Below are 21,136 nucleotides of genomic sequence, written 5' to 3' on the forward strand. Positions count from 1 at the left end.
CTTTTCTTTCCTGCCCGCCATTTTCCAAATAACCAACACAGATACTTAATATTAATTATAAATGCTCTGCTGATAGTTGAGGCTTATTACTAACTAGCTCTTACAACTTAAATTAACCCGTATTTTCTATCTAAGTTCTACCATGTGGCTCATGGCTTGTTACCTCATTTTGTACAATCCTGCTTCCTCTGTGTCTGGCTGGCAACTCCTCTGACTCCACCCTTCTTCTTCTCAGCATTCTTTCTGCCCTGAAAATCCTGCCTAGCTATTGGCCAATCAGCTTTTTATTAACAATGAGAACAACACATTTTTACAATGTACAGAAGGATTATTCCACAGCATTGTGTAATATTTTATATACAAAGGAATTTCAGACATTGACATGAGGCTAGTTTTAGAATTTTTTTTTTTTTTTTTTTTCGAGACAGGGTTTCTCTGTGTAGCTTTGCGCCTTTCCTGGGACTCACTTGGTAGTCCAGGCTGGCCTTGAACTCACAGAGATCCGCCTGGCTCTGCCTCCCGAGTGCTGGGATTAAAGGCGTGCGCCACCACCGCCTGGCCTAGTTTTAGAATTTTTTGTTTGTTTGTTTGAGACAGGGTCTTAGGTATTCCCAGGCTGTTCTCCAATTTACAATGCAATTGAAAATGATATTGAAGTTCTGATCCTCCTTCTCCTATGGCTTAGTTCACTACAGTACTGGGATTGAATGCAGTCTCCAGCATGCTAAGCAAATGCTCTTAACTGAGCTCTATCCATGTGCTTTAGATGACTCCTCAGGTAGATTTTGATTCTGGGGTCTTTGACATATCTTCACAGTAGAAAACTGGGCCCCAGGTCTTGTTGCCAAAGAGGTTAAAATGCCAGCTAGAGGGCTTGGGAAACTATTTTGATACCTTTTTTTTTTTTTTTAACTGTAGTGAAAGCAAAATGTTTAACTTTAGACAAAGTGTTTTGATTGTGTTTGTTTGGGGGTTGCTAAAGTTCTGTTCTCTTGTAGAAAGCCCAGCTCCAGCTGAAGCTGCCCATCGCCCCATCCCTGCAGAGAATGATGATTTATCGCTGGGCCCACCAGGCTCTGGCCACACCTTCTGATCATCCTCTTCTGCCACTCATTTGGCAGAAGTTCTTCCTCCTATATCTTCACCGCCCAGGACCACAATATGGGTATGGTACCCAGTACTGTAGTAAGTTTCTGTTAGCTCACTTCTGAGTCAGTATGCTGTGGAGTATGAGTTAGAGTCATTCTCTTCTGACAGAGCTAGAATTCTGTGTTCAATACTTATTAGACTTGATCTTAACAGAGTTTGGAGTATCCATGGCAACTTCTCTTTACCCTCCTCTGTTCCTAACGTGTCAAGGACAACACCTGGGAACTGGGAAAGGTTCAGCAGAGAACCTCTGGAGGTGCACAGAGAGAGAAGATGCTCCAAACTGAGGCTACATCTGTGACCTCCCTGAGGCCTGCAAGGGGACCTTGCACAGAGTAGTGATATAGGAATGCAGCCCTTGGCTATGCATGAGGATGTTGCATGGTTCTGTTGAATAGCAAGGTAATCTGGCCTGTCCAAGCTGTGCACTGGTACCAAGCACTGCTCTTCAACTCCTAGTTCATTCCCAGATCCACAACCTTCCTTTACTCCTTTGAAACATAAAGAAAGAGGAGGACTTTTGGATTTTGAGTTCTTCATGAACGAGACTGATGCCCTGACTTTGTAGCGTTTCATTATTTTTAAGGCCACTTTCCGGCAGCAGTTGTCCCTTATCTCTAGGATGCCCTGTAGATGTTTGAAGACTCAGTTGGTACCAAACTCTACATACTCTCCATACATACCTATGATAAAGTTTAGTTGATAAAATTAGGCATAGTAAGAGATAAACAGCGTAACTAGTAATGTGATAAACAGTTACAACAGTATACTAGTTTAGTATATGTGCTGCCAAAGAAAGCTCAGTATAGCAGTATTCTGTGATAAAAGTTGATTAAAACATACATTGGTAGGGCTGGCAAGATGGCTCAGTGAGTAGCGGTGTCTGCTGTGCAAGCCTGATAACTTGAGTTTGACCCCAGAAACTCGGAGTGGAAGGAGAAAGGCCAATTCTTAAAAGGTGCCCTCTGGCTTTTACACTAATGACATGGCATGTGTGCACTTGTACTTAGGCGCATGCACGCACACACATACACTAAATGGAATAAAAAGTAAAACCAAGTATGTTTGCTTATTTCTGGAGTTTTCTGTTTGTACCATGGTTGACTATGGGTAATTAGAACCATAGAAATGGACTCAGCTGAGTGGAACTCTTTATTTACTATCTCTTTGGATTCTCAAAATAGCTTTGAGGTATAACAAGGTAACTTGCTAATTGACTGCTGTGTTATACCACTTAGAACATTTTCTGCTCGAAGGTTATAGGCTCTCTTTATACTTTTTAAGGTTACCCGTAGACGGTTGTATTGGAAGAAGGTTTTTTCAAAGTCCCTCGCATATCAATTTGTTGAAAGACATGAAGAGACGCCTGACTGAGGTGGCTGACTTCCACTATGCTGCAAGCAAGGCCCTCCGTGTTCCAGCAGAGGGCAGTGAAGGGACAGCAGAGCAGCAGGCTGGTACCCCTGGTTACCTGACTTCTCCAGAGCTGCACAGGGAGCTAGTGAGGTAAGGTGGCACAGACACAATGCTGGAGTGGTTAGCTTTGATACAGAGCTCAGATGTTACTCTTAAATTGTTGGATTGTATTTGGGATGTAGCTTTGACACTGATTCATACCTGGAAATGTTTTTCATGAGAAGTAAGTCAGCAGTTTGGATGTAGCTTTGTTGAGTGTGAGTAATAACCCAGAAGGCTGGTGGTACCCTTCTCTTTCTTATGTGAAAATAGAAGTAAGCCAAAACAGATTGATTGTAACAGGCATACAACTTCCAGAGCCTTTTAAACAGCTGTTAAAAGAAAGAAATGACCAAGGCAGGGTTCTTTAGTGCTGATCCTTGACAGGTTCTAGGGGCTTATCAGTGCAGGCACAGATTGGCCTGGCCCTAAGTGTTTGGAACTTCAGAGTGAGCCAGGATTGGTTAGTGTGGTTTCTGCCTGTAAATTTAACTTAGTCCAATAGTTGTCTTCAAGCAAGATCTCATAAACACGGCTGTTAAGCATTGTCCTCAATTACAGAACACCTTAGTGAGTGAGGAAACCCAGGTCTCAGGCTTGCTTTGACCCTGGGGCCCCTGAGCTTATCTTGAGTGGTTAAAGGACTCTCATCCCCCATTTTATTTTGAACCACTTTTACTAGAAGGTTTTCTCTTGGAACATTTTAGGTCTTTGATACTCCCTCTCCCTCTTTCAAACTCCCTCTATGGGTGTTTAGAAAGTACCTGTATTCCCGAGTCAGGAGCTGGAAGAGAAATCTGTGCATACACCAGCCTTGTTTGTAGCTCTCTTCCTCGACACACTGTACTGCTGGTAAAGGAGGTAATTTTCCATTTTGTTGACCAGAGCTACCCCAGGCTGCCTTTTGGTCATCTGTGTCTGCCAACCAGTTCTCCATGCTGTTACTCAAACAATGCCTTGGATACCAGTGGTCTTAGCTAATAGATGGCTCTGTTCTCTGAAAAAGCAAAACAGAAACAAACTGTTAAAATATATTTAAAATTAAAGGCATACTTTGTAAGCCTGGCTTTAAAAAATATTCCTGTTTAATGAGAACAAGGTGCACATATCCACGGTTTTATTTATGGTTTCCTTGAGACAGGAGTGGCCGTTGCTGTTAAGCTGGCAAGTGCTTGCAGTTGGATAGAAACTAGTTTTTGGTATTTTCCAAGCACTAAGGCTGGCTGTGTCTGACTCAACCAGGATAGCAAAGCTCTGAGTTCAGATCCTAGGGCTGTGGTATAAGCACTCCTCCAGGTATGTCTCTGCATTTCCCAGAGCCCCCTTTCAGACCTTTTACATAAGCTGGATGCTGTTTTAATGGCATGTGAGGTCTCTCATTGCGAGTTTCTTAGGAGAATCAGTGGCTGCTAGACACATTTCTTCATGGAAGCCTTTCTTTACTCTCACATAGTGGTGCCAGAGTTCTTAGTAATATAAGAAACGACATTTGATTGCACATCTTTTTACTTCTATGTAATTGTGTTTTTATCTTTTAGGCTCTTCAATGTATATATATTATGGCTAGAAGATGAAAATTTTCAAAAAGGAGATACCTATATTCCTTCTTTACCAAAGCATTATGATATTCACAGGCTAGCAAAAGTGATGCAGAATCAGCAGGTAAAACTATGACAATACCTTTTTTTTTTTTTTCATTTCTAAATGTAAATTGAACTACATAGTCATCACCCAATAGTAAAACTGCTTACTGATACAGAATGGTGATCATACACAGTCATTTTGATGGGTTTTGTCAGTGTGTGTGTGTGTGTGTGTGTGTGTGTGTGTGTGTGTGTATGAATCTTTTGACAGGATATTCCCTCTTAAATCTCCAGCTCTGTAATGCCCTCACTTGAAGGCCTGAAGCTTGTTCTAGGGCTTTTTGTAACCTGAGTTCGAAGAAACACAGCCTTTGTTTGACTGTTATTTGAAGTGTGACCAGCTGAACACTTCAGCAGCCATCTCTAACGTCAGAAGCACAGGAATGAATTTTAAATTTATGTATGACATAGGTCAGCCCGGGGAGGTGATGGAGAGGCTTTCTGGTCAGGGTCTAGTTCTGACTGTCTTTCTAGAGCCACTTGATTCTACTTGCTGTGTGTCCTGATAGGTCTTCTTTCTGGCACACACCGACGCCTTTGACTCTTTCAGCCCTAACTTGTAGTCCCAGTTTCCTTCAAGTGTCTGTAGCTAGCCTGGAGGAGGCATGAAAGCAGGAAAGAAGTCCTCTCTCGGGGATATTTTATCTAGGGGCTGAATTCTGGCGGTTGTTGACCCTACACTGGATATGGTTTAGTAGCTTCTAAGACATGGGGATTTTCATTTGGTTCCTGAAACCTGTCTATTTCCACACTGTACATAGAATTTCATCTCCAGTAGACATATTTGTCTTTCTTTCCTCCCTTTATTCTTCTCTTTCTTACACCAGTGTTTATTGAGTGCCAGGTAACTAATGCCAAAGATGGTAAAAGAAATCTGATGCAGTCCCTGCCTGTCCGGTGGGAGAGCTAACGTGCAATGATCCCATCTGTGAGCCAGACTGGGAGTAAAATGCCAGTGGTGTTCTGTGAACCCATTGAGACCCAGCCTGAAGTGGTAACTTGTGAGCCAAGCTCTGAACGACAATGGGAGCTTGGTGAGGTTTGGAGGAAACACATGGTGATTGAGAGTGACAGAGAAGGTGTCAAGTGATAAAAGACCAATCCATGCCAAACCACAACATGCCCACAGTGGTGTGGCGAGGATGTAGCAGCCGAGCAGACAGGTAGAAAGAACTACAGATGCCAACTAGGGTGAAATCGTTACGGCCATGAATAGCTTTGTAAAGAACTTGGGTTTTATTTTGAAGCCTTTAGAGAACTATGGCAATGGTTAAGTAGATGGAGTAGCCTTTTAAAAATGATTTATTATTTATATGTATGTGTGCCTGAGTGAGTTTAAGAGTGCCATGTGTGGGCAGGTACCACCGTTGGAGGTTACAGGGTATCAGATCCCCTGGAACTGGAGTTATAGGCAATTGTGAGCTACCTGATGTAGGTGCTGGAAACTGTAAAAGCAGTTAGTGCTCTTACCCACTGAGCAATCTCACTTGAACCCCAGAGGAAGGATTTTGAATTGATTACATGTATAAGAATGTCTAGTCCTCCCAACACCAACTTGGGTTATCTGGAAGAGCCATTTACCAAGGAAAGGAATGTGAGAAGAGGAAATGCCTGTAGCCTTCAATTGAGAGCTCTGTCAGGGAGGCAACCTGGAGGGAGATAAGAGATGGAGAATTCAGGAATGGGCCAGGTAGAGAAAGTGGGCTTAATGGTAGGAGAATGTTAAGTTAGGAAACAGACTAAAGGTGTAACAACCCGGAGAGAGGATGTGTAAGCCTCAGAGATAAGGCTGGCAGTAAAAGGCAGGGGAGCAGGAGAAGTGAGTTTGGTGGCCTGAGTCCGGAGTGCTGCCCTCACTCATTTCTTCTAGTGCTCTGCATTTTAAATCTTCACCCAAGCCTTACAAAGGGTAGACACACGGGTGCTTTAAAGACAGTAACCTTGTGGGCTACAGAAATAGCTCACTGGTTAGGAGCCCAAACTGTTCTTGCAGAGAACCTGAATTCAATTCCTAGCCCCATGTCAGGTGACTCATAACTACCTGTGACTCTAGCTCTGGGGGATCCTGAACTCATGTGCACATACCCACCAGACAGATACACATTAATTATGAAATAAAGTATTTAAAAAATGCCGTAACTTTCTTGGTTCCTCAGCCTCCAGACAAGTGATGGTTTCTGCTGCCTCCTTTCCTCTTTAAGATACTGTGGCTAGAACCCAGAACTTTGGGCAAGGCAAGGACTTTCCCAGTGAGCTGCACTAGCAGCCTCACCCTTCTCTCCTGAAATCAGTCTTTGCTTACCGTTTGACACACGACTCCTTTTTTGTCTAAGTTCAAGCTCTGGGCTGTTTTGTGTCTTAGTTACTTGCCTCTGTCAGGTGTTCTCAGCATGGGTGCAGACAGGGTGACAGAGCCACTCCATTTAAGGGAGGTGGGTCTACACAGTAACAGGGTCTGCCACAGTTGGGTGCAGCAGGACTGCTGTGAGCAGGACCTCAGTGGAACTATAGCATCTTGTCTTGCAGTCTGCTTGGAATTAGTGATTTGGGACTTGGTAGCAATGCCTGATTGAGAAGCTTGAGCATAGAGACATCCTTAGCACATTTGAAGTTCAGAAAGAGCAAGTAAGTCATGAGCCACATAACCACATTGTTAGTATATTTTATTTCTGGCTTCTTGTTTCTGGAAGAGTGCCTGTTCTAATGTGAGCAACCCCTGGGGATCTGTGGAGTACAGAACTTGGAAGAACAGCCCACTCACTATTGCACCTTTTTATTTTTAGTTTTTTTTTTTTTAAATTTTTGAGATAGGATTTCCTTTGTGTAGCCCAGGCTAGCCTCAAACTTGGGGCAATCCTCTTATCTCAGCCTCTTGGTTGGTGAGATTATAGGTGTGTGCCACCATGCCCAGCCTATTTTCCCTTTTTAATGACTATATTTTATCATATGGAAAAATAGAATGCTTCAATGAATGTACCTGTCCATCCCCTCACATTCCTATGCACCCATAGACACAGACACACACACATACACACAGACACCTAATTAAGTATAAAATTAAATAAAAATAATTAAAAATAACAAAATTAAATCTTAAGAATATTTTTTAAAAATAAAGACAGATGTAAATGTTGAGTTATGGTATCCCTTATCTTTTAAAATCTTTATATATCAGATGTTCTCCAGATTTAGTCTACAGATAACTTCTGGTAGAGAAGCAGATAAGCTATAGAGGAAACCAGACTTAGAGCCTGTTAAATTTCAGTTGTCTCATAAATGTCATTAAGGTTTATCTATCTATCTATCTATCTATCTATCTATCTATCTATCTATCTATCTATTTATTTATATTTTCTGGTTATGAGTCTTTTGCCTGTGTATTAGTCTGTGTGCCCACAGAGGCCAGAAGAGGGTGATGGATCCCTTGGAACTGGAGTTGCAGACAATTGTGATCCACCACGTGGTACACTTAGGTTCTGTGTACCAAACCTAAGTCCTCTGCAAGTGTGCTTAGTGGATAATCCATCTTTCTAGCTCTGTAGGTTTTGTTTTTATTTATTTTGCAGTTTGAATCAGGACCCACATTTTGAGAGTGGTTGATAGGTCTGTTTAATCTATAGGTTTTCTTACTCTTTCTTTGTTTCCCTTTACAGTTTATCTGTTGAAGAGACTGGCTTGTTCTGTCCATTGAGTTTGCACATTCTAATTTTTGCTGATTTTACCTTCATGGTGTAGTTTAACATACTCTTCTCTCTCCTGTATTTCTTGTAAATTTGCATTAATTTCATCTGGTTTAATCTAACCCAGATTAATTTATCATTCATTTAAATCATTCACTGTCTTGCTCTATAGCTCAGGTGGACTGTCGCTTACTATGTAGACCACAGGCCTTGAATTTGCAGGAATCCTCTTGCCTTAGCCTCCTGAGAGCTGAGATTACAGGCCTGAGCTGTTGTGCCTAGCTTCAGTGTCTTTATTTTCTTTTAAACATTTTAAAGATTTAATTTTATTATTTTTAATTATTTTAAATTTAAATTCATTTTTTTTGTGTGTGTCCCTCTCTGTGTATGTCTGTGTGTCTGTGGGAGGGTATGTGCCCATGTATGCAGCTGCCCACTGAGGCCAGAGGTTTTAGCTTCCCCAGAGCTGGATTGAGAGGTGCTTGTGAGCTGTGTAACATGGGTCCTGGGAACTGAGCTCAGGTTCTCTGCATGAGCAGTATGCATTCTTAACTGCTGCAATCTAGCTCCTATATTTATTTTAAAATCTTACTTTAAAAATGTTCTGTTTTCTTTATATGCTCATAATGCACATAATTTAGTAGCTTAGTAGTGTGTGTATGTTTACAATTAATATGCACGTAGTCTTTTTCTGATTATGGTGTATATATATAAGCTATGAAGATTGTTGGTGGTCATTTACAGTGCTGCTCATGCTAATGTTGGAAGCCTAGTGGATCACGTCATTGAAACTGAGAGGCTCACTGAGGTGAATTCATAGTAGTATGAGTGACCACGCTTTGGCTCTACTCTAGGACCTGTGGATGGAGTATTTGAATATGGAGCGCATACATCATGAGTTCCAGGAGACAGTTGGTCAGTGGACACAGGCCAAGCTCGAATCGCCTTCTCTGTCCTGCAGCTCTTCAGCACAGCTGGATTTCACTGATCCTTTGCTGGGTGAGTCCTGTGGCATCAGCGCCTTTGAAAGAAAGAAAGTTTGAGTCAGAGCCTTCGAGGGTTAAGATTTCCACACTTATCTCTCCAATGAGAATTGTCCGTTAAGGGTTCTTGGTTTGAAAAAAATCAATAAAAATAAAGAACAAGCAAATACATTTTAAGTTGCTGGGGAAAAAGTTCCATGTTTACTTGTCTGCCACTGAGGGGTAGAACCCACACCCTGAATGGCATACACAAGAGTGGTAATGAGTTATCTCTCAGGAAGGAAGTTTGGAGGCAGGTGACTCAGAGCAGTAGGACGGCCGAATGACTCATGAACCTTTCAAGCACGTCCGTTCCCTTATCTTGCTGCCTCAGTGTTCTGAAGTGGCATCTACCTCCAAATCAAGGTGGCCACTTACGTTGTCCTCTTGCTCATACATTGCGTACCCTGGAAGGGGAAGTCTCCCTCCATAAAAGAATTGTTCCATAAAGGTGCTCATAGACTCTAGTTACTCTGCCTGCAGCTGAAAATCAGGCTCATGGTTCACTTCTTTCGCAATGCTCTAAAAATGTACTTTAACTACAAAACTATTTTTAAAGTGCAACTTCAAATGTAGTTACTTTGGGTTTGCAATTTGAACATTCAGAAGTTGTTTTTTTTTTTTTTTTCTTTCATAATTCTTTCTCTGTATCTGAAATCCTTACCATGGAATGCAAATGTTTTAGATTAATTTTTTCTTTTTCTTTTTTTTTTGAGACCTGGTCTCACTCTGTAGCTCTGGCTGGCCTGGAGCTTCTATGTAGATCAGGAGATCCTCCTTCCTCTGTCCCCCAGTGCTGGGATTACAGACATGCTTCTGTAAAGGCTGCTTGTTTCTTGCAGCTCATTTTCCTAGAAAGACAATGCATTTAAATTATCAGTTAGCGCTCCAGGCCAGGCCAAAAAGGCCATTTAAGCTACAGAGTTGCTGGCTATGCCCAATTTTAAAACATGGAAAGTTGTATCTGAGCTTATGTTTAACATTAATTATGGAATATATTTTTAGAATGTAAGATGTATAATAAAATTATAAATTGTTGCTAACATTGCAATTACAGTGTACTAAAATGGAGAGGCAGAAATATTCTTTTATTTCAACTTTGCCCCAATCAACTTGTTAAGAGAAAAAAAAGACCCTCGCTAGGTTTCAGTTCACTCATTTGCTGAACAGTTTTGTTTAAGGCACCAACATTTTCTGAAATTCCAATAGTTCTTTCCTTGTTTGTCCTCCAGAAGCATTGTGTGATTGTAAAACTTATGTGTGTACATCAGAAAGCACTGTGGGAAGGTACAGAGGAAGATAGGAAGCTGCCCTCAGCTTGGCCATACAGATAGTGAGTCGTCTATTGCTGGGTGTTTGCTGAACGAGGAGCGCAAGGGCCGGCGCCGCAAGGGCCGGCAGCGCTCCTGTTCACGCTGCCTGAAAAGTACTCCGTCTGTGTGAACTCAGTCCTCACTGCAACCCAGTGCAGGCCCTCTCCATGGAGCAGTGAGGGAGCCTGGGCGGGGTGGTGGGTGACTGTCCGTGTGGCTCACAGAGCTGGGAAGTGGCACTGTCTGGCTGTAGAGATGTCGCTCACGGTCAGTGCCCTATTTCTTGGTTCTAAGTAATCATTACAGTTTGAAATTCCAAAAAAATGCTTGGGTTTATAGATAAATTGAAGTTTTTTCTCATATAAGATTATGGTTGCATAATCAAATGTGATTTATCAAATGATTAAACATATATTTGAAATTGTAGGAAAGATTTTTACCAGTGTTTTTGTGACACCAGGATCTTTTTCTCAAATTTGTTTTGTAGACTTCAGTATTTCCACCAGTTTTGATCGAGAGTGGTGATTATAGTTAAATATACCCTGAATTTATTTTTTTTCTCTTTTGTTCAAAAAATTCACTTGGCTAGGTGTGGAGGTTTTAGCCTTTAGCCCCAGCATCTGGGAGGCAGAGACAGATGGGTCTGTGTGAGTTTGAGACCAGCCTGGTCTATATAGAGTTGCAGGCCAACCAGGACTACAACAGAGTGAGAGCCTGTCTCTAAACCAACAGGAGATAATAATAAGTGAGAGGATGATATGTGAGTATATGTTATCCTTGATTTTTCTTTTATGATAAGTTACAGTGGATTAGAAAGAGCCCCTAGTTTTTCTCTTAACGTCATACCCTATGATGTCACAAATCTTATCAAATGGTAACTCTCCAACTTTACCAAACCTGTGCAAGCAGTGGTAGTTTTAGTGGACCAATACAAGCTATACACTCAGTGCTGCTCTTGACCTTTTTGGAATGCTAATTCCATCTGTTTGGGGTGCACGCAATACAAATGTTATTATGCAAATCATGGCTGTTAACTTTAGTTTTACTTTTCAACAAGAATAGAAAACTCACTGTTATATTTGGAACAAAACTGTAAATTCACAGCAGTCCCTTAAGGTTTTGTTGACGACTTACTGAGTTGAAGTTCCCTTGACCTTTCCCTTTCTTTTCTGTCGCAGTGAAAGGGATTGGGAGGTGACAGCATCGGTCTTCATGTTCTTCAGTTCCCCACTTACTGCTGGTGGTTTGTGTGTAGTGTGGTGAAGAGAGGGAAGTGGGAATTTGTATGAGCTTTCTATTAGGAATGGAAGCATTTCGGTTTGATGAGTCAGTCTGAGACGGTGCGATCACTGCAGAGTTGTACGGTTCCAACACCTTTAGTTTTCTTTCAGAGCACTAGACTGCTGCTTATTTGGACTCTATAAGTCGTTTTATGAGTAAGTCGTGCTCACTGTCTGACTGTGTAAGTATAGGCTATACAGGACTTTATGAACATTTCATTCCTCACACTTTCCACTCTCCTGTTTAAAATTTGATGGAGTCTCAGATTTTTCTTCTGCTCTGTTCTGTAATGCCCAGTCCTTTCTCACTTATTTCTCAGGATAGTGGTATTAAACTACGTACCTCTGAACTGACCCCATTCGTTACCCAGAGGCTAGCTGCTTACATTTGCTCAGTAGATCACCACATGCTAACATGAAGTTCAAGCTAACATGTCATGCAAGACTGTCTAGAGTAGTTGTTTAAGATCGTGAGCCTTTGCTCTTTAACCAGTAGATGATAAATTCTGTATGTGTTGGGGAGGGGGCAAGAGTGTGCATGTGTGTGTTAGTGCTCATGCACACATGTAGAAGCAGAGGTCCATCTTGAATGTGAGTCTTTGAACCTTGCTTTTTGAGACAAGTCTCCTGTTGGCCTGGAGCTCACTGAATAGGCCAGCCTGGCTGGCTAGCAAGTGCCAGGGATCTAGCTGTTTTCTGCCTTGCCATCCCTGGGGTTACAGATGGAAGCCACTGGGCCCAGTCCTGTGTTTTTTGATGTAGGTTCTCTGTGTTGGACTCAGGTCGTCCTTCCAGTCATGCTCCTGATACCTAGCTCCTCGTAGCCTATTATTGGGCTTGTGGGGACTTATTCAAAACTCGAAAGAAACCCAAATTTAACCATCCATTTAGGCTCCCTTTGCCTAAGGAACTATTCTGAAAATCTCTACCAGTCTTTATCAGAGTAATATACCAGGGCTTTGTATCTATTTAGTGCATTACCACCCCTTGGTACCCATTTCTGAGTAAATACGGCTTTTCTTTCAGCTAAAGAAAGGGTTCTAAGTAACTTACGGAAGCACGAGGCCCCCCATCCTCCTCTTGTCCTGCACCCCGTGAGGCCTCCTGTGCCTCTCATTCCCTCCGCCGTGCTGTTGAGTCAGAAGGACACTACCCAGCTCATGTGCACAGACCTGAACCTGTTGCAGCAGCATGCCAGGTAAGAGCACGAGGCCTTGCGGATCAGACTTCCTGCTTGTTGCGTTGTCAGCTGTGATGATTTAGTGTTTGGGTGAATGAGCATGAGCACAAGCATGCACAAAGGCCAGAAATGTTGATCCCCTACAGCTGGAGTTACAGGCAGTGTGAGCCATAGGAAATGGGTGCTAGGAACCAAACTTGGGTGCTGTGGAAACACAGTACATGCTCTTACTGAGCCATCTCTCCAGTCCCTGTGACAGGTTTTTTAATTTCATGCTATGTGGTACTCATGCTATCAATCTCACATATTTCCTGTGGGGTTGTTTCTGAGGTCAGTAGTTCTGGCTGAGACATTTTATGATTTCTCTCAGAAATCATCTGATACTGGAAAGATGGTGTTCGAAGAGGTCAACATGAAGTTTACATTCTTGTATCATTGCTTTGCTCTCTGCCTCAGTTTTTAGTAAATTCACATAGGTATTTGGTCAAGGGGTAGGGAAATCATTTGGAGTTCACATGGTACATACAGAATAATCAACTGTTTAGAGTTTGGTTCTTAATTGTACTCTTGAAGAGTATATGTGGGCAAGACTGTTTTATTAACAACAAACAAGCTTAGTTTTTACAAATCCCTTGTGAATCATTTCTTTTATTGACAGTTTTCTTTGGATATATTTGATTCAGGCATTTGATGCTTATATATTATATGCATACATGAGTAATTGCCTGCCAATATGTTATTGACATGCTATGTATATTACCTGTCAATATATTATTGACATGATATGACCCTCTCTCCTTGGTAATGGAGTATTGAACCAGAAGTTGCAGAAGGTTGTGAGCTGCCGTGAGGATGCTGGGTATTGATGCTGAGTATTGTGCCTAGGTCCTCTGGAAGACCAGCTAGTACTCTTGAGTGCTGAGCCATCTCTCCAGTCCCAACCCCTTGATCACTTCTTATATAACCTTCCTTGACTTTGTTTTCTCACATGGGTTGCTTTTCAGAACTGCCGCTCTCCGAGAGTCTCAGCAGGTTGCCCTGGACGGCGAGCTGTTGGAGACCATGCCCAAACAGTACGTTAACCGAGAAGAGCAGACCACCCTGCATTTGGAGTGCAGAGGCAGTGCTGGGAAGAAGTGCCAAGGAGCAGCAGTCGTGACAGTCCAGGTGAGAGTGTTAATTTTTTCATAATCTAGAGAACTTTAATGGAGTCCCTTATATTGGCATTTTGCTGAGAAAGATCCAAAGGAGAAGAACATGTGTCCTGTGTCCCAAAACAGTTTTAGAGTTTTAGGGAGAGTGAAAATACTCAGAGAGCAAAATAAGTTGTCCTCAATTTCCCACAGCTAACAAAAGGACTTATTTTTGTGCAAATGTAGCTCCAGAACACATTCTGTGACAGGTGTGGCCTGCAAGAAGGTACTCAATGAGGAATTCCAAAAAGGAAAATCATTTGGAAGGTTCCCAGGATGCTTAAATGGTTCCTCCTAAGATTTGATGATAGTGTTTTGGGTATAGTTAGAAGAAATAATAGGATGGCCTTCTGTGCTGCTGTGGAGGCCCAGTTAGAGCAGGCAGTGTCAGCTGCTCTGGGGACTAAAGTGGCCAGGGTCCCATGGGGAAGGCTGAACCTGCTGGTAGGGGCAGCAGGCAGCTACTGAGGACGAGTCTGGGAAGCAGAGCTTGCCAGGAGGTAAATGAGATATGTTGCAATCTGTCTAAAAAATCCAACTGCCTGTCGTCTCGTTATATAGACAGAAGTTGTTTCTGACATATCTTTAGAGCAGAATGGAAACTGAGCCTAAGCTAGCCTATGCAGCACTTACTTCAAACCTGACTCTGTCTAAACATTTTATGTAGCTTATTTGATTATCTTGATTTTCCCATATAGTGGGGTACCTCTCCCCTCAGCAGTATTTTCTGAGCTGGAGGAGGGACATTTGGAGATAGGCCTGCCTGCTGCCTGACCCCATTTGCACAATAGCACTTTCTGTTAGTTGTGAGCAATTGAGTCATTTATTTGCTCATCCTTGATTATCTCTTAGAAATCCCACCCCTAACTAGTTTATTCTATATTGCTTTCTGTGGAACACTGCTTCCTCTAAAATACCTTTTCTAAAATAACCTGTTAGATTTCTGTTTTTTTCAATCCTTTGAAGTTTATTTCAGATTTTTGTTTATATTATATGCATCTAATGGTAAAGGATTGACTTGTAAGTCAAGACAACTTCAGCTGATGTTCTCACCTTGTACTGAGGCAGGTCAGACTCCAAAAAGTCTTCCAAAGGTTAGTTTTCCTTCAGTGAGTTTCCCCTCAATTATCAATGCTGACTGACTGGGTAGAGGTATTTAAAAGAAAGGTCATTCACTGAAGTTGTGAAGCTGGGAGAAAAGCCATTAGCTTAGGGTGGAGTTAGACAGGATAGGAAGAAGTTGAGATGTAGCTGGTCAAATAAAAGGGAGATGTTTTATTACTAAGCTCGGGGTTTTGTTTGTTTTTCATTTATTTGTTTTTATTTTTTGAGACAGGGTCTCACTTTGTAGCCATGGCTGTCCTGGAATCCGTTCTGTAGACCAGGCTGGCCTTAGACTCACAGAGATCCACCTGCCTCTGCTCCTGAGTGCTGGGATGAAAAGCCTAGGTCTCTTGCCCTGGCCTGTGAACTCCAGAGTCTGGCAGTGGGTAATAGCACCAGGAGGAGCAGGGCTTAGCCGTGATCATAGTCTTTTATATCTGAACCCCTGAATTGAAATTTCTTTTGTAAATTGGTGTTTTGTTAATTTTGAGATGAAAAGGAATCCCTTCTAAAAATACCTTCAAAGTAACTTTCCACTGGAGTGAAGTTATTATGCACATGTGTGCCTTCTTTTCTCAGAAGAATGGCAGTTGCTAGTATTTTAATAAAAGAAGGCAGAGGGTTCCCTAGAATAAAGCAAGGTTGGGGATGAAGCGGGGGGGGGGGGGGTGTTCAGAGGAAGCCAGGTGCAGTGGCACATGTCTATAATCCCAGCTCTTGAGAGGCTGAGGCCGGAGCACTGAGCGTTTGAAGCCAACCTGAGCTGTGGAAGAGGAACTTGCTTCAAGAGAGAAGAGAAGAGGGGAGGTTGTAGGAAAGCGCACACAAGGAAGGAGAAGGGCGAAGGCGTTTGTGTTAAGACTTGGGAAAGTTGCTGTCTGTGGCCATAACCTCATGAGAAATACTCTAGTTCTCTTAAAGCAAGTTTTAGTTTTCTGCTGGTTGCACACTAGTGGCCTGACTGTAGTTCAGTTTGGGAAAACCCAGAAGTGGAGACTTAACCTTCAGGGCTCCTGTGACAACTTATTGTCTACAGTGGCAAATTTGCTTGATAATGCAGATGTGCCAGGGAATTAAAGCATGCAGATAGCAAACAACTTTGTAGTCTGAGACTTGAAAATAATTTATTTTTGATAGTTATATAACCATTCCTAATTGTCTCTGCATAATACTTGCTGGCTGATATTTTTAGGAATTGAAGATAAAATTATTTTTCTTGTGTACTCATTAACAGCTAAGAGCAAGGTTCTAGAATAAAATGGAAACCCACAGTCATGAAGTTTGGGCATACTGATGAGCCTGGTCAAGGATTCTCTTCCAGTTCCACATCGAGATGTCTACCTGCCCACTTCTAGATAACCTCACAGGTCCCACACTAATCTAATTCTACCCTCCAAACCTGTTCTACCTGCAGTCCTCCTACCTGGTCTCCAAGAGGAAAGTCTGGCCATGTTGTCGTCCCTTCCCCATACTCCACCCCACACCACACTTCCTGTGCCACATTTCCTGTCTTGTTCCTTTCCAAACATATTGGTTTGGCCTGTGGAACTGATTTAAAGTGATTTCCTTCTCTTTGTTTTTATTACTGCTGCCTTCCAGTAGCCCACCACAGGCCTGCTGAGCTACCATGCTAGGCCTTCTGCCTACAGCCCTCTCTCTACTGTCCATTCTTTTACCATTCATCTCTCTAGTCTCAGTTCTGACTTCATTTCCAGACTTTAAACCCACAGTGGCCCTCCAGTGTCCAACAGCCCTCCGTAGCCTGCTTTTGGTCTTTTTATAGGTGAGGAATCGCCTTTGAAAACTCTAGACCTCTTCTCAAGCAGTCTGTTTTTTAGCCACTTAGACTTTATCCGTTCTCTGATGTACATGTGGTCACACTGTTCCCCTGACTCTGCTGCATCTGTCCTCCATGTTCCTGTCCTAGCCTCCACACTTGTGGTGGAGCTGCATTTGAGAAGTCTTTTCCGGTCAGACTGACAAACCCTTCCTCTCAAAGCAGCTTGTACTCAGTGTGTTGTCTACACTTTTTTTCCCTGCCAGACAGAGTTCTGTGGGAATAGCTTTTTTACTCATGCATATGTCATCTATCTAGATCGTCTAGGGCACCTTCCAGTGCATGGTAGATACCTGGAGTAAATCAGCGAAAGCCACTGGCTTACGACTTGTCAGGGTTCTGTTAATGATGCTGCGTGTTGTTGTTGTTGTTAATTCTATAGCTGTTGGTAGGTTTTGAGTCACAGGAGATCAGGGACAGTGTCTTATTTGTGTTTGTATTGTCAGTGCTTCATGGTCAGGGATGAGTTCGTAGGAAGCTGTAGATTATAAACTTCGTGGTGCATTCTTCAGTGTTTCAGGAACTCTGTGGATAGTGTTTGACTATGAATGATATGGACATTGAAACTTTTTCCTAGTAAGTTGTAGTCATTCTTTCCTTATGGTTACTTTTTGGTCCGTTTAAGCATCTTAATGTTTAGCGTACAAACCTCAACTGACCTTTGCACTTGAATACAGGTTTTTCCCTAGTGCTCATTCTTGAAGAGCAGAAGGGATGTTGCGTTGTATGATACCACTGCCTTTTCCAACCTGTGAGAGTCCTTCATGTCCCTTATACACTGGAATTCTCTGAGGCGCTTTGCTTACAGTATCTCACTTAACTTTTACAGAATGAAGATGAGTTAGAGAAACAGGTTCACATTTACTAACAGACATTCCAGGTCTCACAGCTGCATTGTTAGAAGTCAGGCAGCCATCAAAGGTCAGTTTTGTTATGTTGCTGAGGATTGAACCCAGAACCTTATACATAGGCAGGTGCTTTATCACCAAGCTGTGTCTCCAGGCCTCGTACCCACCTCATTCAGGACCTGTGCTTTGCACATTCAGTATTGCCAGGCCCCCATTTCGTTTTAACTGCTTCAGCTCTCCTTTTTCAAGACGAGCAGTGTGTTCTGAGGGCGTTGGTAATGACAGGAAGGCTCACTTTAAACAAGCACAGATACTGCTTTCTCTCTGAGTCGTAGTCACTATAGAACCCATGATCTTGACTGAACATTTTGTTGGGGATCAGTTTCTAAATGTTAGTTTCATGGGAAAATCATTCTACAGTGAATTTTACAATATAATTTTTAATGGTTCATTTATAAAGATTTCATATTACCTCATTTTCTTACTTAAAAATTTTCTGGATTTTCTAGCTGTCTGCAAGTCTTTGAACTTGTATAACTTATTTGGAGTATTCAAAAGTGGAATGTGTTTTATGAGAAGTGAGACGTGTTTCTTCTGTGGTCTCTAGTCCCAGCAGCAGCCTTTCATCGTTCAGGGATATTCCCTGAGGAAATGGAGTGATTTATGAACGATTCTTTTTGTTGTAGTTGGTATTGTAGGGCATGTTTGCTAGACCCAGGATTGATTTATTTTCAAGTGAACAATTTTCCATTCCTAGAAATAAAAGGTGGAAAAGACCCACTGAGGGCCTCCCATTTTGTAAAACCTTGTGAAAGGACATGCTTTGTCCAGCTTTTTCTTTGTCTCATTAAAATGACTCAAATGGAGGGGCTCCACATGCTGCTTTGATCTATTTTCTCCAGTTTCTTGGTGTTAGGAGCTGGAGTCTTCCAGTCTTTCTCATACCTATTCTTAGTAAGAAAAGAGTCTTTCAGCAGTGGTGGGAAAGTGTGAAGACTTTTATGCCACACTGGTGAGTACGATATAACAAAGTTATTGTGATAGTAAAAAAAATATGTATACTCAGAGATGCACTGTGTGAAACAGGCAGGACCATTGCCCTTCAAGACTTTAAATGTAGCATTTATGAGGGCCTCATTCAAATAAGTTGATAGGTTATATTTACATTATTCACATAGGGTATATAATCATTGCCATGGTAGCTGAAGGCTTCTTCTGGGTCCTGCATACACAGAGGAGGTTTAGATGAATGAGGACACAGAGCGAATGAAGGACTGAAACTCCACCTTCCAGATGTTCTGCTCCTTTCAGCATTCTTAACTGTGCGTACAGGATAAGTTCAACCTTAACAGGGACCTTCCATTAGGGTCCTTCCAGGTCGTTGCCCCTTGCTCCCTGTTCTTACTGTACTGCACTCTTCTGTCGCAGCTCCTGATAGTTGTCTAAAAACCTTTCCCTTCTGGTCATCTGTCCTTCAACCCCAGCAGCTGTCATAACGTGTGTGTGTATGTGTGTGTGTGTGTGTGTGTGTGTGTGTGTGTGTGTGTGTTTGTTTCTGACTTTCTTTTTTAAACTTCTTTCCTCCCCATCTTACTTAGTTCAAATTTAATAGAAAAATGGGCTTCCCACTGTAGCATGGCACTCCAGTGGCTAGGTGCTGACTGTTCACGTTTTGGACGTCAGGCTGGATGGAAGCATGCGCAGCTGTCAGCCAGCTAAGTGCATGTTCCCTGTTTGTCAGTGACCTGAACGGTGTCGGATTCTCTTGCACATAGTTGCCCACAGAAGTTCTGTTCACAGTGATCTTTTTCATTAGTGATGAAGAAGCTTTTGAAGATGAGCCTTTCAAACTGTGATCTTGAGCAATACTGTGCTCAAGGATGTTTTCATCCGTGCTCTGTGACAGATATGAAAATCGACAGAGGCACCACTCACTTCACAGTTGAGTACTTAAAATTTTCTTCTCTGCCACTGAAGTAATGATCTGTGTGGGGCACACAGATGTGAAGTCTAGAATAAAAGACTCCATCAGCAAATGCTTTACCTCCTGGGAAGATGGCTCAGTGGGTAAAGCATTTGCTGTGCACTCATGTGGACCAGAGTTCAGATCCCTGGCTCCCATGTCAATGCAAGGCAGATGTGGCAGCCTGCCCTTATTCTCAGTGCTTGGGAGGCAGCCCCAGGGCAAGCTGGGTAGCAAGTTTTGGGTTCAAGTGGGAGACCTTGTCTCAGTGTATGAAGTGGAGCATGATATAGGGCAACACCTGACATCAGAAGCTGGTCTTTATGTGCATGTGCACTGTATCTGTGTGACTCATACACTGTGTGAACATACATATGTACGTGCATACCATATACGTACACACACATACCAAACAAAGCAATAACATTAAAAAAAGAACACAGGATATTCTTTGTGGTTAGATAGGCTTGCCTCTGCAGTGACCATCTGGTCTAACAGTTGTGGCCTTGAAGTTGGGCCAGGATGCCCAGTTTGGAGCGTTTCCTGAAGACATTTTGCTATCGGTACTTGTGATACAGAATTTTTCTAGTTAGAAGCCACTGACACCAACGAGAAAGCGACCTCATATTTATCTTTGTGGTGTATCCTGGGCCTAGGATATCCTATGCATCTATTCATATCCTAAAAAGAGTACCAAAAGTGCACAGACAAAACCATTGTCAGTTAGAAAGGCTATGTTAGCAGCTACCTCAGGTAGGGAAGACATAATGTTTGAAGGGTAGACTTTTGATAGACTTTTCAAAAAGCTCCATTAATTCTTATTTTTCACATCTTTACTAAGAGTCAGACCAGCTTACCAGGAACTAATCAGTTGGCCAGTTGTTTTTATTTGACATGCAGTTGATTGAGTTCACCCTCCCACACCATATTGTTTTGGGGAAGTTGCAAAAATATATTAAAGAGATATCATCTTCTTTCCAAAATAGCCTCCTTTCCCAGTGCCCACTGCCCACCACCCACCAAGAGGTTAAAAGAAAAAGATGCCAGGACAGAGAAGTGGGAACCTCCTGACTGTGGCCCAGGGTTGTGGGGGTCTCCAGCCTGGGAGTGGAGGGCAGCCAGCAGTCACCAGTCTCAGTGCCACTGTCCTGAGTGGGCTTCTGGGAAGCCAGAGGTGCAGTAGGGTTGGGCAGGATGTAGCAGATGGTCAAGTCTTGCCACAGGGACAGAAAACACAGAAGAAATGAACAGTGCAGAGAGGCAAAGAGATGTTCCCAAGCGAGGGACGCAGAGGAGTGAGGGCAGTTTTGGGGTGGCAGGGGAATGGAGCCCCGCAGTGGGCCCTCTGTGTGGTGTGGGTACGTCAGAGGATATAAGACAGCAGAGCTACAGAGAGGGGAAGGTTCCCTGGCACCAGGTAGAGGTAGGTGGGACAATCCGTGAAGGCCACAGGTGGAAATCTGAGAACA

The 21,136-nt window shown here is 42.6% G+C and overlaps 1 protein-coding gene across 2 annotated transcripts in view; it reads left to right on the forward strand.

Annotated features, from left to right (window-relative positions):
• The window catches only part of Epg5 (ectopic P-granules 5 autophagy tethering factor), a 95,905-nt gene that overhangs the window by 45,108 nt on the left and 29,661 nt on the right, over positions 1-21,136 (forward strand). For both annotated transcript variants that reach the window (XM_059245890.1, XM_059245891.1), the window contains exons 22-27: positions 999-1,165; positions 2,434-2,655; positions 4,143-4,266; positions 8,782-8,926; positions 12,569-12,740; positions 13,727-13,889. In XM_059245890.1, coding sequence (XP_059101873.1) covers positions 999-1,165; positions 2,434-2,655; positions 4,143-4,266; positions 8,782-8,926; positions 12,569-12,740; positions 13,727-13,889 — 993 coding nt within the window. The remainder of the gene's footprint in view (positions 1-998; positions 1,166-2,433; positions 2,656-4,142; positions 4,267-8,781; positions 8,927-12,568; positions 12,741-13,726; positions 13,890-21,136) is intronic.

Source organism: Peromyscus eremicus, chromosome 19 (genome assembly GCF_949786415.1).
Source record: "Peromyscus eremicus chromosome 19, PerEre_H2_v1, whole genome shotgun sequence".
Classification (NCBI taxonomy): domain Eukaryota; kingdom Metazoa; phylum Chordata; class Mammalia; order Rodentia; family Cricetidae; genus Peromyscus; species Peromyscus eremicus.